Source organism: Schistocerca serialis, chromosome 1, assembly GCF_023864345.2.
Source record: "Schistocerca serialis cubense isolate TAMUIC-IGC-003099 chromosome 1, iqSchSeri2.2, whole genome shotgun sequence".
Taxonomy (NCBI): domain Eukaryota; kingdom Metazoa; phylum Arthropoda; class Insecta; order Orthoptera; family Acrididae; genus Schistocerca; species Schistocerca serialis.
In genome coordinates, this window is record NC_064638.1 from 388704309 (window position 1) to 388717526 (window position 13218).

At 38.2% G+C, this 13218-nt stretch overlaps 1 protein-coding gene and 1 non-coding gene across 4 annotated transcripts in view; both read left to right on the plus strand.

Moving 5' to 3' along the window:
* Window positions 1–10681, plus strand: part of LOC126471161 (aftiphilin) — a 61500-nt gene extending 50819 nt beyond the window's left edge. Inside the window, exons 7-8 of one of the 3 annotated variants that reach the window (XM_050099273.1) lie at window positions 858–950; window positions 9643–10681. In XM_050099273.1, coding sequence (XP_049955230.1) covers window positions 858–950; window positions 9643–9896 — 347 coding nt within the window. In that variant the 3' untranslated portion in view covers window positions 9897–10681. The remainder of the gene's footprint in view (window positions 1–857; window positions 951–9642) is intronic. The other 2 variants (XM_050099267.1, XM_050099279.1) reach the window with 2 other exon arrangements.
* Window positions 4482–4555, plus strand: Trnat-cgu (transfer RNA threonine (anticodon CGU)). Its single transcript has one exon. It is a non-coding gene; the product is annotated as a tRNA-Thr (tRNA).
* Window positions 10682–13218: the final 2537 nt, after the last annotated feature.

Consider the following 13218-nt stretch of genomic DNA (forward strand, 5'->3'; position numbering starts at 1 on the left):
CATCAATTTGAGGATGCCAAATAAAACCACATTATAAAGTTTGTGTTTAGATTTCCTTTCTGTTACTGCTTTATGATTGTAGATAGTTTCTTTATTTTATTTTGAAAATTATTCATTTTCTCAAGATCATAGGCTTGGATCCACTGTTTCTTGATATACAGATTTTTTAAATTATAAGGTGACCATCGAAAGCCAACAAGTACTTTGTGATGATCCATAGTACTCAGGGCACGTAGTATTGAAATTCCTACATCTTTAGCTTGTGTGTGCAAAAATTCACGCATTACAAATCTGTCAGTTAATTTGTCTGTAATTGAGAAGTTTATCCTGTGTAACTTCTGGATTGTGCTGTTAATCCTGTATGCTCAGTGAAGTCCTCCCCCCCCCCCCCCCCCTTGTGCCCCCCCCAATCTGTTTCCATACTCAAAACATTGTCTATAAGTGTTGTTGTGTAATAACTTGCGCCCCTATTGTTGTGTCCAGTCTGTTTCTGAAAATTTAGTATTCATTTGCATCAAAACTCGGTGATCTACAGACAGGCAAAATTCAATCAGCAAGGAGAGGATGCACTGTTCTGCCATTGTCCTGCTTCCTCACCCCCCTTCCCACTCTTCTTTCATCATTTATGTTGAATGGCTAAAATTCATAAAATTGTAATTACTTTGCAGTGTGATTCTCTTGATAAATTTTAGAGCTTGATTTGTATGTCTCTTGCTCCATAAAAAAAATAAAGAACTGCATGTAAGAGATATAACATATCTTAACAATTTGTAGTGGTTGTCCTTGTTTATTACCATAATTGTGTGGTAATGATGTCTGTCTTGTGTTTATGCTGACTAAATTGGTCATGGAAGCAGGCTGCCAGTCAGCCCTGCTTGACCTCGACTGTCTCAACACATTTGATAGCTTAACATCATCCTCCACATCTGACACTCTTTGGGAGTTCTGCAGTGAGTATTGGTGTTTCAGCTATGTTCTGCTTGCTTTCTGCAATGACCTTGTTTGATCTTCCTGTTATCTCCATGCATGATTCTTTAATGCAGCATGTAAAATCAGCTTTTAATTCTGCCTTGGAATGCAGGAGATTAAAAGAAGTGTTTTATGTGTTCCATATTTACACTGATCTACACCCGAAGGATTCTATAGTGGAAGTAGGCAATTTAGAGTATGATGATCCTGTTAAATTAGTGTGATGAGATGGTAAAAAGAGAGATTGTGTTATGGAAATGAGACTAGACTGCAGTAATTATTGATGGTATTGCAGAAGTTGTTTCCTAATAATTAGACATAAAAGTAGAATATTAAGGTTGCGACTTGTGTTCATACTTATTAATGCATCAACTTGTCAAATAAACAAATTGATCTGACAGTAGAAGGTCGATTGTAGTATAAAATAGTAAATAAAGTAGATCTTTACTTTTCTTAACCACATACCGCATATATGTATGCTAGTTTGTCGAAACTTTTGCTGTAACATGGGGAAACAGCCAACAACTAATGTAAATAACAACAAATGTAATCTAAACGTTAACAGCCGCCTGAAGATGAACCTCTCAGCATGCAACAGGTAACAGTGTTGTTTGTGTAAATAAACAGTATTATTGACAGTGACTGGTTGCTGTTTTCATCTTTTCAAGCATCATCTTGTATAATATATGTGTATCATGTATGATTTTCTTATCTGAATATTTCAGAATGCCATTGCAAAAACGACCACACATAGTTATTTGTCTCTTTGGGCTCCATTCTATTTCACTTGGTAATGTATATCACTAAAATATTCTATATCTGATACAAAATAAACATTTTTGTTGTTTATATTTGTCACATCATTTCTTGCTGCTTTTATGTTTCTGTACTACTAAAGCAGTATCCTTTTTGTAGCTTTTTGAAACAATTTAATCATTCTATTTTCCATTTCATTTCCACGTTGTCTACGGACTCTTTGCATTTAGTAGGCAGATTTATGATAGGTAGGTAATATTGCTATTTTGTTTTTCATATACGAAGTCTTCACGTGTTGTCAGCCGAGTAGCATCGTCGTCTCGTAGCGACGTTTCGACGGAACGCTTCTCCACCTTCAGGCGAAGTGTCGGGATACCGTCGCTCGTGGGCCGATATCTCTGCCGGACCACTCTCCGCTTCCTGCCACTGGCCAATCGCGCACCCACGGAATTGCCTGATGCGCTCGGAGTGGCCGGTGAGGGGGGGGGGGGGGGGGACACATGTGCGGGGTTAGTGTTCCGGCGTCTGTCCCCGTCCGCTCCGTCCTCGGCCCTCGGTGGGACGGAACGTTCTTCTCCGATTTTCCCGTTTGCAGGCTTCCGGGCCGTGCCGAGACGGTAGCCACTGTCGCAGTCGATCAGATTGTAGTGTAACCGTATTTCTACGGACTCTTCGATTACAGAGTCCCAAAATCCGTTCATACTGCATATTTTCTTCGTGTCCACAAAATCAAAGGTGCGCTTCTACGTTCTGCCACAGCAGATTTGGCGGTCCGACCCGAGCGTACGTGCCCGACGTGTTCGTTGCGGCGCCATGAGATGCGACACTGCGTCCGTCCTATATATCGCGTCCCACATTCGCATCCGATCTCGTACACGCCAAGTGCCGCCAGACCTGGTGGATCCTCGGTCGAACTGAGAAGGTCTCCGATTTTTCCCACTGCGCGGAAAACGGTCTTCATTTGATGTTTGTGGAGAATTCTGATGATGTTGGCTGTTGGTGGAGCCACGTGTGGCCAGAATGCACAGCCCATCGCTCAGTCTTCATCCGGCCTGTCTTCTCTCTTTGTGTGGCCGGTCTTCAGAGTTCTCGGCTGACAACCTGCAAAATTCGCCGAGAAAGCCTGCACTCATATGTTTTGTTTTTGTTTATCTGCCAAAGGATGTTCTTTTCTGTATAATTATTCTTAACTCGTGTCTTTTGACTCTGATTCACATCCACATAGGACAGGCTTTCAGTATTGTTTTTTTACATCCTATGCTCATTTTCGTGTCAAAGTTTTCCGTTGTCCAGTTCAGTAGGCTTAACACTTTGTAAGATTATTCGGTGGGGACTAATGGTGTTAGTCTTCAGTAGTCACTGTGGAAGGCAGTAGTTATATTTACTCGCGAGTGAAGAATTCTCTCTTCTGTCGATCCCACCGTGTCATCTTCTTCGCTACTGATACAGTTGAATTGTTTGTCTGGGCCTGTGCGAGAGACGTGCACTCTTAGTATATGTTTACAAACTGCAATCCACTCTTTCACTGCTAAGTAGGAGGGAGAGCTTACATTGTGATATACACTGAGGCTCTTCCCTTGTTCCATTCCTGAGAAATGGAAAATGTGCACTGTACAAGCTATTATTAGACTAAATCTTTATGGAAGAAATAAACAGTGAGTTGAAGATTATTCGTAAATCCTCTGGAATAGAGTTCCTGAAATTTTATAGGTATATTGCGTTGATATATTAGGCGTCGTTCTTAGTGCCCCGGGTTGAAATTTTTCAGTATTTCGGTACACTTTCTCGTGTGGCATCCTTGTCCGTTCGCGAATTTATTAGTATTCGATTAAAGAAACTGGTAACATTCTTCAAATACACTGCCTGAAATGGAGCTGTGTCTGAACAAAATCTCTTGCCAGTTTCTTCGATATCTATCTTCTGCATTTTGCTCTACAATCACAGTCTTGCAATCACCAATATGTATGGCAGTTTTCTTGTACATTATCTATATGACTCACATTGAATTAGTTATTAAGCACAAGTACCATTTCAGTGTATGTAAATAACTTACCACTTAATTTTCTTTTAATTAACACCCCTCGGTTAGCCACTATTCATTATATGTAGGGTGACCCAAAAATTAATTAACATTTGAAAATGCACTAATTAATGGAATAATGTAGACAGGCAGGTAAAGTTCAAGATGCACGAAATGATATGGGGTTTTACTGAAACCAAAAGATTGCAAAAACTGGTCAATAGGTGGTGGGTTAGTCACAAGTTAAAAGTCTACCTCAGTTGCCCAACCTCATTAGGGATGCTAAAAGACAACGTCCAATGGGAATGTCTCACCACACCTACTGGTATGCTGTACAGTGCTGTTCACAACATTGTCCATTGACTACAGGCACAAATTTTCAGCTGTCCACATTGAGGTATATCAACACCACCTCTCAGCAGCTGAGGTTTTCAGTTAGTTATCATTTATTCCAGGGAAAAGCTGCACGGTCATCAACAGTAACTGTTCTTTCGAGAACAAGTTACTGTCTTTGTATATATAGTTAAAGGCTACCCAGCCGTTGACCTTCGTCTGTGCGAATGCGCACAGGTTGCCCAAACTCTTACGGGAATCGCCAAAGCGTGCGTGAGTAATGAGTGGTTGGGCAAATGTCTATAAGGTACAATACATATGTAGAATTGTGGACAGTTGGGAATGTGAGTCTCACGAGAAGCGTGCAAGGGATAAGTCCCTGCAGTCGCGCTATTCATCTGTGTCCTCGGTGGCTCAGATGGATAGAGCATCTGCCACGTAAGCAGGAGATCCCGGGTTCGAGTCCCGGTCGGGGCACACATTTTCAGCTGTCTACATCGAGGTATATCAACACCACCTCTCGAGGTATATCAACAACACCTCTCAGCAGCTGAGGTTTTCAGTTAGTTATCATTTATTCCAGGGAAAAGCTGCACGATCATCAACAGTAACTGTTCTTTCGAGAACAAGTTACTGTCTTCGTATATGTAGACTACAGGTATGTTGAGCATTTGTTGTTTTGTATCATATGAAGTACCATCTGTTGGCCATTTTGTACAGTTTTTGGTTTCAGTAAAACCTCCTGTCATTTCAAGTTTGTGTGTCAATTTTTACTCCTCTTCATTATTCATTGAAGTATTGAATTTTCAAATGTTATTGGACTTTTGTGTCACCCTGTACATTCTTTCCTCTTGTTGCAATTGATTTTTGTCAGTATTTAGTGTGTGTTAAAATACAGAAGCAGAGGACTCGAAATGTTTCATGTGTATTTGAGTGAGCTGTGACAGAATTGGTCTAGTCACCTCTTCTTAAGACTTCCCAAGCATCATTTCCTTTTTTATACATATTGGTGTTTGGTTTCAGTTATTCTCTCATTTGCTGTCCAGTCTACTTTTTCCTTTTTTTTTTTTTTTTTTTTTTTTTTTTGATATTGCTTTATTTCTTTGATAATATTATGTATTTTACATTTTGTACAAATATTTTCATTCTTTCCTGGGCATTAAAATATACTTGATCATGTGTCTCAAAGAAGAATCATTCCTCCAGGTACTTCTTTGTTCAAAGCTGTGCCAGGAACCGTGTGTGCTGTGAACATAACCTCTTGCTTTTCAGGTGTTCCATGGGTGTGCAGGTTAGACTGATGCTGAATCTGTCACCCCAGATAATATAAACGATAGATTACCCCCATGAAGCTAATAGGCTACTTGAAAAATCAGCTGCCATGCACATTGGAAAATGTTGTTTGATAAGTTCCAGAACTTGTCAGGGACCTCGCCCATTGCTCATTGGCAGGAGCACCTGGACATTTCAGTTGAATAATTTACTTAAATGGTCACTGAATGATAGTTTGATCTGGTAAAATAATATTTGTTGAAACAGTGTGTAAAAATTACTCATGGCACATAAGCACCAAGGTTATAAAACAATTTGAGAATGAATTTATGCATTTAAAACAGAAAAATGATAAGAAAATGAATGGTTGCTCGGGTTGACACTGGCATGATGCTGGACAATACAGTTGAGATAACCAGCATGATGCTGGACAATTATGGTTGAGTTGGTGGCCAGACATACGAAGGACACAAATTATGCTATCTACTCTGATTGCAAAACTTTAGAATTACACAAAACAGAGCGGACAGCAGATCAATGAGTAAAGGAAGAATCAGAAAGAAACATCACTAGATGGGTGAGCTCCAAGGAGTTAATTCTATATTGAAACAAAACATAAGTGGTTGTGAGAAAAATCTCATTTGAAGTAAGAAGGAGATTGCAGAAAAACTTGCATACCACTGCATGAAGCAGGTAGATCAAGGAAAATAGAAACCAGGAATAAACTCCCCTCCCCTCCGTATATTGAGATTTCTGAAGTTGGGAGTGTGCATTGCAAATGCTGTCTTACTGCTACTGCCATTGAGGTGATTGCTGACAAGTCTGGTTGCATCGTACAGTGCCCGCTGCTAATTGTATCTGGGCTAAGTCGTTGTGATGTGATTCCAAATCATGGATCTCATCATCCTGCTGATTACTTGTTGTGGATTCACGCAAGTTCAAGACGAAACTTTGAGGACTTAGCAGAGGGATACCCCTGTTAATACCATTGATGAACTCACTGCTATCACCATTTTTGTAGGCTGTGTACCATATAATTTGAAAGTCTCTATTGAAGGCTTCCTTTAACAGCAATCTAAAGGCTGACTTTTTCTTGATAGGGTGGTTGGAGGTTATGAATCAGTGGTGTTTGCCTTTCTGCAAATATCAAATGCGGCTTTAGTGCTGCATGAGGTGATCTGAAGATCCAGATATGGTAATGTCCCCTCCTCATTGTTCTGAGTAGTAAATTGAATGAATGTTCTTGAGTAAGCCATCCACCAGATTATTCATCAGGATGTCACTGATTCCTGTTTTGACTTTTGTCCTAGAGTGCACACCCTTTCTGATATTACTTAAAATGAGAAAGAAACATTATTTTGAGAGAAAGGATTGTCCTATGACATCAGTGAAATGACCAATCAATGATAGATTAATTTGTTGATCTCTGTTATTTTGTTCTGACAGGCAACGAATATTGGGTACAAAGTTCTGAGCCTTTAGGCTTTAATGTTTTAGTTAAGTGAGTACAAATATTTTAATTTTTTCATGTAAAAGTTTTTAATAGTATTTTAATTTTAAATATCTTAAAATAATTTAAGAAAATTATTGTATCAATGTATGCCTCAGGGTTGTTATTCCTTCTTGGTTTATTGTTATGCAGACATTCACCTGAAGATGTGACTTTTAGTGCCATGAAACAGGTAGCGACTTAAAAATAAAGGACGAAATACAGCTGATGCTGTTTATTAACACTGAAGATAATTCAGTGTGCCTGTCCCTTCTTTGCTAGCTCTGTGTTGTCATGTAACACTATTCAAAATCCAATCAGTGTTGAAATCACCACATGCAATGGCTTCCCAGTTACTTTTATTAAATATTAATAGTACTCTCTCTAACTACCCGATGGAGTTTAAAACAGTTTTTAATGGGACATATACTGTGTCAGAGTTGCTATTTCTTATGTTCCACCTCCGTTGCTAAAGCACAACATTTAATGAGTTGTTTATTCAACATTTGTTTAGATCTATGGCTTGGGACTTAATTCCATTTTTTGTTTATATAACCACCCATCCTTTCGTTAGAGACTGCTCAGAAAAAAAGTTTTGCACCACACTCATGATTCGTATAGATTGATTTTCTGAACACTCTTTTTAAGTACAGAATATTTCTATGCACCGACACTCATGTAATGGAGAAAAAGGTAACCTGCAGTCTCAGTGTAGTTCAGTAGAGGACAATGTTTCCAATGAAGAAAGGGACAAAGTGGCCCGAGTACACTGTTAAGTTTGTCAACATACTTCAAAGGATAACTTCAAGCTTAGATTGTGTACACTGCATTACTTTTGTAGCAAAAAGGGTTTTCAGCAATGGAAATCGATCACAAAGTTGACACATGCCACAGTGATATCATTTGGACATTGTCATTCTCATGAGGCACAAAATGTGCATCAGGGTGATCATCTGTGGTCAACAACACCTGCTGCTAGTGATTACTATCTTCAATTATGGCTTGTGGGTACCCAGTGGTGGACAATTCATTTTAGGAGGAAACTAGGGCGACAAGGTTGACCCAAACAGAACACAACAGTCTGCTTACGATCAGTTCTGCATCTCTGCTTCCTTTATGAGCTATGGTACAAAGCCCCCTGCTCAGCGATATGCAAATGTCATGAGCAAGGAAACATCTGGAATGAAAATTGGAGCAGTGGATCCTCTTCGTTGATGAGAATGGAGGCAGTAACATACTGATGCACATCTCAGGCATACAGTCACTTTCACTGAACAAATATTGCAGTCTGTTTTCAACAAGTCGGTAATGTCAACAAATAATTCCGCAGTTGAACATATGTATAGGGTTGGCAGAATTAGTATTCTGAGATGTCTGAACAACGGCCTACGCAGAGGTTGCAAACTTGACACCACAGGTCAGTCTAAGAGTATTCTTGGTGGGTAAACAGAGTTGCCTCAAAATATAACATCATAGAAGATTAGAGACACAAAGTAAACAAGCCTGTATGTTTCAGTGCCAAACACAGTGGAGATTATTGTTGTAGTGATGTTACAGTCTACCATATCAGCTACTTTAATTATGTCAACTTGTGCATCTGCAGGATCCTCCTACCTATTGACCAGCTCTAATGTCAGTATTTTGGTGATGAGTTTGTCTTTTAAGATGGTAATATACAAGAATGACGGCGCTCCCCTCTTGAACACCTTCCTTCAGGTGGCATGAAACAACCAAAGGGAATGGACAGCAATACTTGCTGCGATGAACCTGACTGAACATGCTTGGGACTTGTTGGAATTTTCTGCTCCTTGTAGCATCCCTCTCACACACTTGATGACTACAGGAGGGCCACTATTGGAGGACAGGCTTGAGCAGCAGTGTCTTGACCGCCTTGTAGGCAGCACTCCGAGGAGGATCCCAGATTGTTGCAATATGTAGGGTGGAGTGACACACTAACTGCATATTACACAGAAGCATATTGTTTCCACACATGTGCAAAGATGTAGACTTTCAAATAGTTGCCACTGTTTTGGTTACTTTTTTTATTTGATAGTAACATTATTTGGTTTCATACAGCTGATATTTAAGTGGTGCATTATTTGTCTTTTTTTTTATTGTGCCTACAATTGTTATGACAGTGCATTTTGTGTAAATATTCTTTGCAGTTTGCTGCTTATGGCCAATATATGGCCAAAACAGTCATAATTAAGTGTGTTACTGTGATTGTGTCTAGAAGAAATAAAAATAATGTATGTAAGTTGTAACAAGACAGAGATAATGTTCATGACTGTTTAAAAAAAGTAACTTTATGTAGCATTTCACATAAGTATCAAAAATATTTATATTAGCAGCAAATATTTGTACCCTCCATTCATTTCATACAACATTTGCAGACACTGAGTCACTTGGAGAAGGTGCAACATGCATATGTTGAATATTTGTTGCCTTTGGTTTTTATATTGCTGGTAAAAATAATAAGAATAGTAATAAACAGAGCTCCACCAAAGTAAAGCGCATTTTCTTTAAAGATATAGTGATTGTGCAAATCCCTGTGTATATAATACAGGTCAGTACATTTTATCATGGTAAAACATAAACTTGTCTGTGTGATTATTATTCTACTATTTATAAAAGAGGAAAAACAGAACACTGCAAAAGCCCCAGGTACATTGCATGCCTGCACCAAAACCTAGTTTTAAGTTTCAGATGGCTACCTTGACTGGTGAACACTGTAGGAACTATCTCTAAATCTCATTATCAGTTTATTAAAACTTTAAGTTGTAATTATTCTCTTCCTTTTCAGGTTTAGCAGCTGAGCCAAATAGTGTGACTGAAAATTGTCATCGTTCAACACAAGAAGAAATGACAATTGCACCAAGACAGTTAATGCAAGACCTGTTGACTTCTGCGGCACTTGGACCTGTGCCCTCTTCTCATAATAGACATGAGGGTCTTTCACAAGATGCAGTTGCTGTGCTGAATGCTTTCCCTGATCTTTCTTTTATGCAATCAAAATTGCTTATGTTTCCATTGCGCAATTCTCCTCCTGGAGACTGACTGGCTTGTTGTTAATACATCAAAAGGCTTGTTTATTAAGTTTGAAGTGTTCAGTATTTGTTTTAATATGTAAGGAAGTTTGTGTTTCATTAGGAATACTGAAAGCAAAGAGAACAGAAGAATTTTTTTTCCATCAGTGTCTTGCCACAATGAAAATTTGGTGATGGTGCCATGTGCCTTTATGTTGATATACTAATATTCTTACCTTTTCACCTGAACAGGAAGTACACTTAGAGACTGCAACATATTAATAGTATTCTGTCAGCTACCAATCTTAAAATTCGTGCACTGACAAACAGAGAATACTTTCAAATTGAAAGGTGTAATTATACACAGAGAAAAATATTATCAAATTCTGACTATGTGACCTTTATAAAATAAAAATAATTTTCTGTATGTGTAAGTAATCTGACATATCAAAACTGTAACACAGTGTAAAGGCTTTTCTAACAGAAAATACTTTGTTTATGGCAGCTAAGAATTGGTACTTCAAGAAATATAACTTCACAGGCAAGTTATACAGTATTATTGGAGAAGATTTAACAGTATTTATAGCATCTCACTTGATGGCAAGGGTGTCATTAGCTTAATTTTACATATTTTAGGGAAAACTAAATTTGATTGGAATATAACAGAAGTAAATTCAGTAAGGAATTTCGAAATGTTCGTCACTGGTGAATATTTTCCATTGTACATGTATTTTAATTATTAAAAAAATGTACTTAAGCTGGTATTGTATTCAGAAAATTATGGAACAAAGTGAAAGTTGCAATTTGACTTCATTTCTTGTTTTTAAATTTATAGTTACCTTAGTCCCATTTGTAGGATTTGTAAAATTTTTCAGAAACATGCTCTAGGTTTACCAGTCATTTTTTAAAAAATATTTCTTGACATTTTCAAAGAATAAAAACACCAGGTTGGAATATCAACGGTATAAGTAAATGGTTTAATTGCTACCCTACACATTTGGCCAAAGACTTTTTCAGAAAAGGAAGCATGCGCGCGCGCGTACACACACACACACACACACACACACACACACACACACACACACAAAAAAGCACGCCTCACACACCCTCACATGATTGACATCTCCAGCAGCTCAGACCGGAATGCATTCTTTTTTTCTGTTTCCAAAATTAACAAGAACCTTAAAGGGCCATCATTTTTCACACTTAGATGAGATTAAAAGTAAATTGCTGATAGAGCTGAGTACTATCCCAACGATCAAGCTCTAGAAGCATTTTGGGGATTGGAAGAAATACTGGCAAAAGCTTGTAATGTCTAATAGGGACTACTTTGAAAGAGGTAACATTTATGTAGATGAATAAATAAAACTAATTGCAAAAAATTAAAATTCCTGATACTGCTTGACTGCACCTCATAAAAGATATTCTCAGAAACGTTACTGAAGAGAGTGGAAAAATAACTAAATCCACAAACTGGAGAGGACCGAGGAGGCTTCAGGAAAGGCAGATGGTGTGTACAACAAATCTTTAATCAGGAGCTGATCATTGCATATCAGAAACAGAGAAGAACGAATTTCATCCTCACATTTGTAGGCTTCAAGATAGAAAAACAACACTGAGTTTGGATGGAAAATCCAGTGAATTGGTTGAAGATACCTTAAGCATCCAATGTCAATTTCAGAGGAAAGCTTCCAGAGTCTTTCAAGAGCAAAACTGGAGCCGGATTGGGGGATGGACTCCCACTTTGGCTCTTTTGTTGTTTCCTTGATAAATTGATCATAATGGTGACAAGAAATCAAAGGAATGGTTGGAATGCAGTGGGAGACAGTTAGAATACAATGGGAGGCTAGAAAAGAGGAATACAATTAAATTGTCTGATATTCATAGATGACTGTGATATTGTTGGAATAATTAGAACAGGAGGCTAATCAAACCACACAACTATACACACAAGCAGCTGAAGCAGATCTACAGATCTCTGTCCAGAAGGCACTGTGATGATGAAAATAAAGACAGTTTGTGGATGAGTGACAGCAGAGGGAGGAAAAATTAGAATTCAGAGACACTCAAATATCTAGGGGACTGGACAGCAACTAATCTGACAGAAAAAGAAGTAATGGGAGCTCGAATAAACAAGATGAATTTAGTAATACAAACTATGTACATCTACAATAAGAAGAATCTTTCAACCAGTGCAAAATAAAGATGTTAGCAGACAATGTCTGCCCTGAAGCCTTATACACTTCAAAAAGTCTGAACCACATAAAACAGGATCATTTGTGGAATGAAGAATTCTCAGGAGGATATTTGCCTCAAAGAATAAGAGCTGAGTTAATCAAAACCTATATACCCAAATAGGGAGTCTGACATCATCAGGAAAGGGGGCGTACTGGTAAGTGTTGCTGGCTGGCATGCTGTGGGTAGCCACACCCCATCACTAGCATGTATTTGTTACTGAGTATTTATCATTTCTGGAAGGTTCCCAAAACTTCTTATGTTTGTAACACGCGCATATTTTTGAATATTCTGTGTTTGTATAAATAGCAACACTCTTCGTGCAAGAGTTCCGTTTTGTACTGGCAGTATGTTGATATCTGTTATCTCTCAGTGCTAAGTGTTGTACTTCATAGACAATTGTGTTCTCAGATTTGAACTTTATTGTTATTACGACATGACAATATGTAATGATGAAGTGAAATATATCAATGTGGTGGTGTAATTCATGAATGTTTACACTATTTATGTATGTCAGGGCAAAGGAAACCAATAGGTAATTATATAAAAATTCAGGCTCTACTGATCACATGAAAAGCCCGTGCTTGTAGCCACTGTGTGATGACTTACCCACCACCACCAAGTGTTGACTAGCCAGTGACAGCTACGATTTTATAAAGCAAGATTCCACCACCGTTCCCCATATGATATGTTCATAAAATGATTAAAACCTACAAATAACATGCCCAGTAGTAAAGAAACAACATATTTTAAATGAAGACTTAAAAGTATGATTGCAAATCTGGCATTTTTAAGTCTTGTGTTTACTTGTGCAGCTGTTCAAAAAAGTTGAAAGCAGCAGCCAAGTTGCTGAAAGACTACCACCCTGTCCAAGTACTAAATGTGGAATGGTATGAAAAAAGATGTCGAATATCAAATTAAGGAAGGACAAAGTTACTCAGAACAAAATGAGGATTCTGCTTAAAATTAGGACAACCCAGAACACATTTGAGTGACAACATTGATAAAGCGGGTACTTTGAACTAGATGAGTTGAGACAGTACATACGCTCTAAGACAAAAAAACAAAAACAAAAAAAGAACCTCACTGTGAAGGAATTTTCCAAATGGAACAGAAAT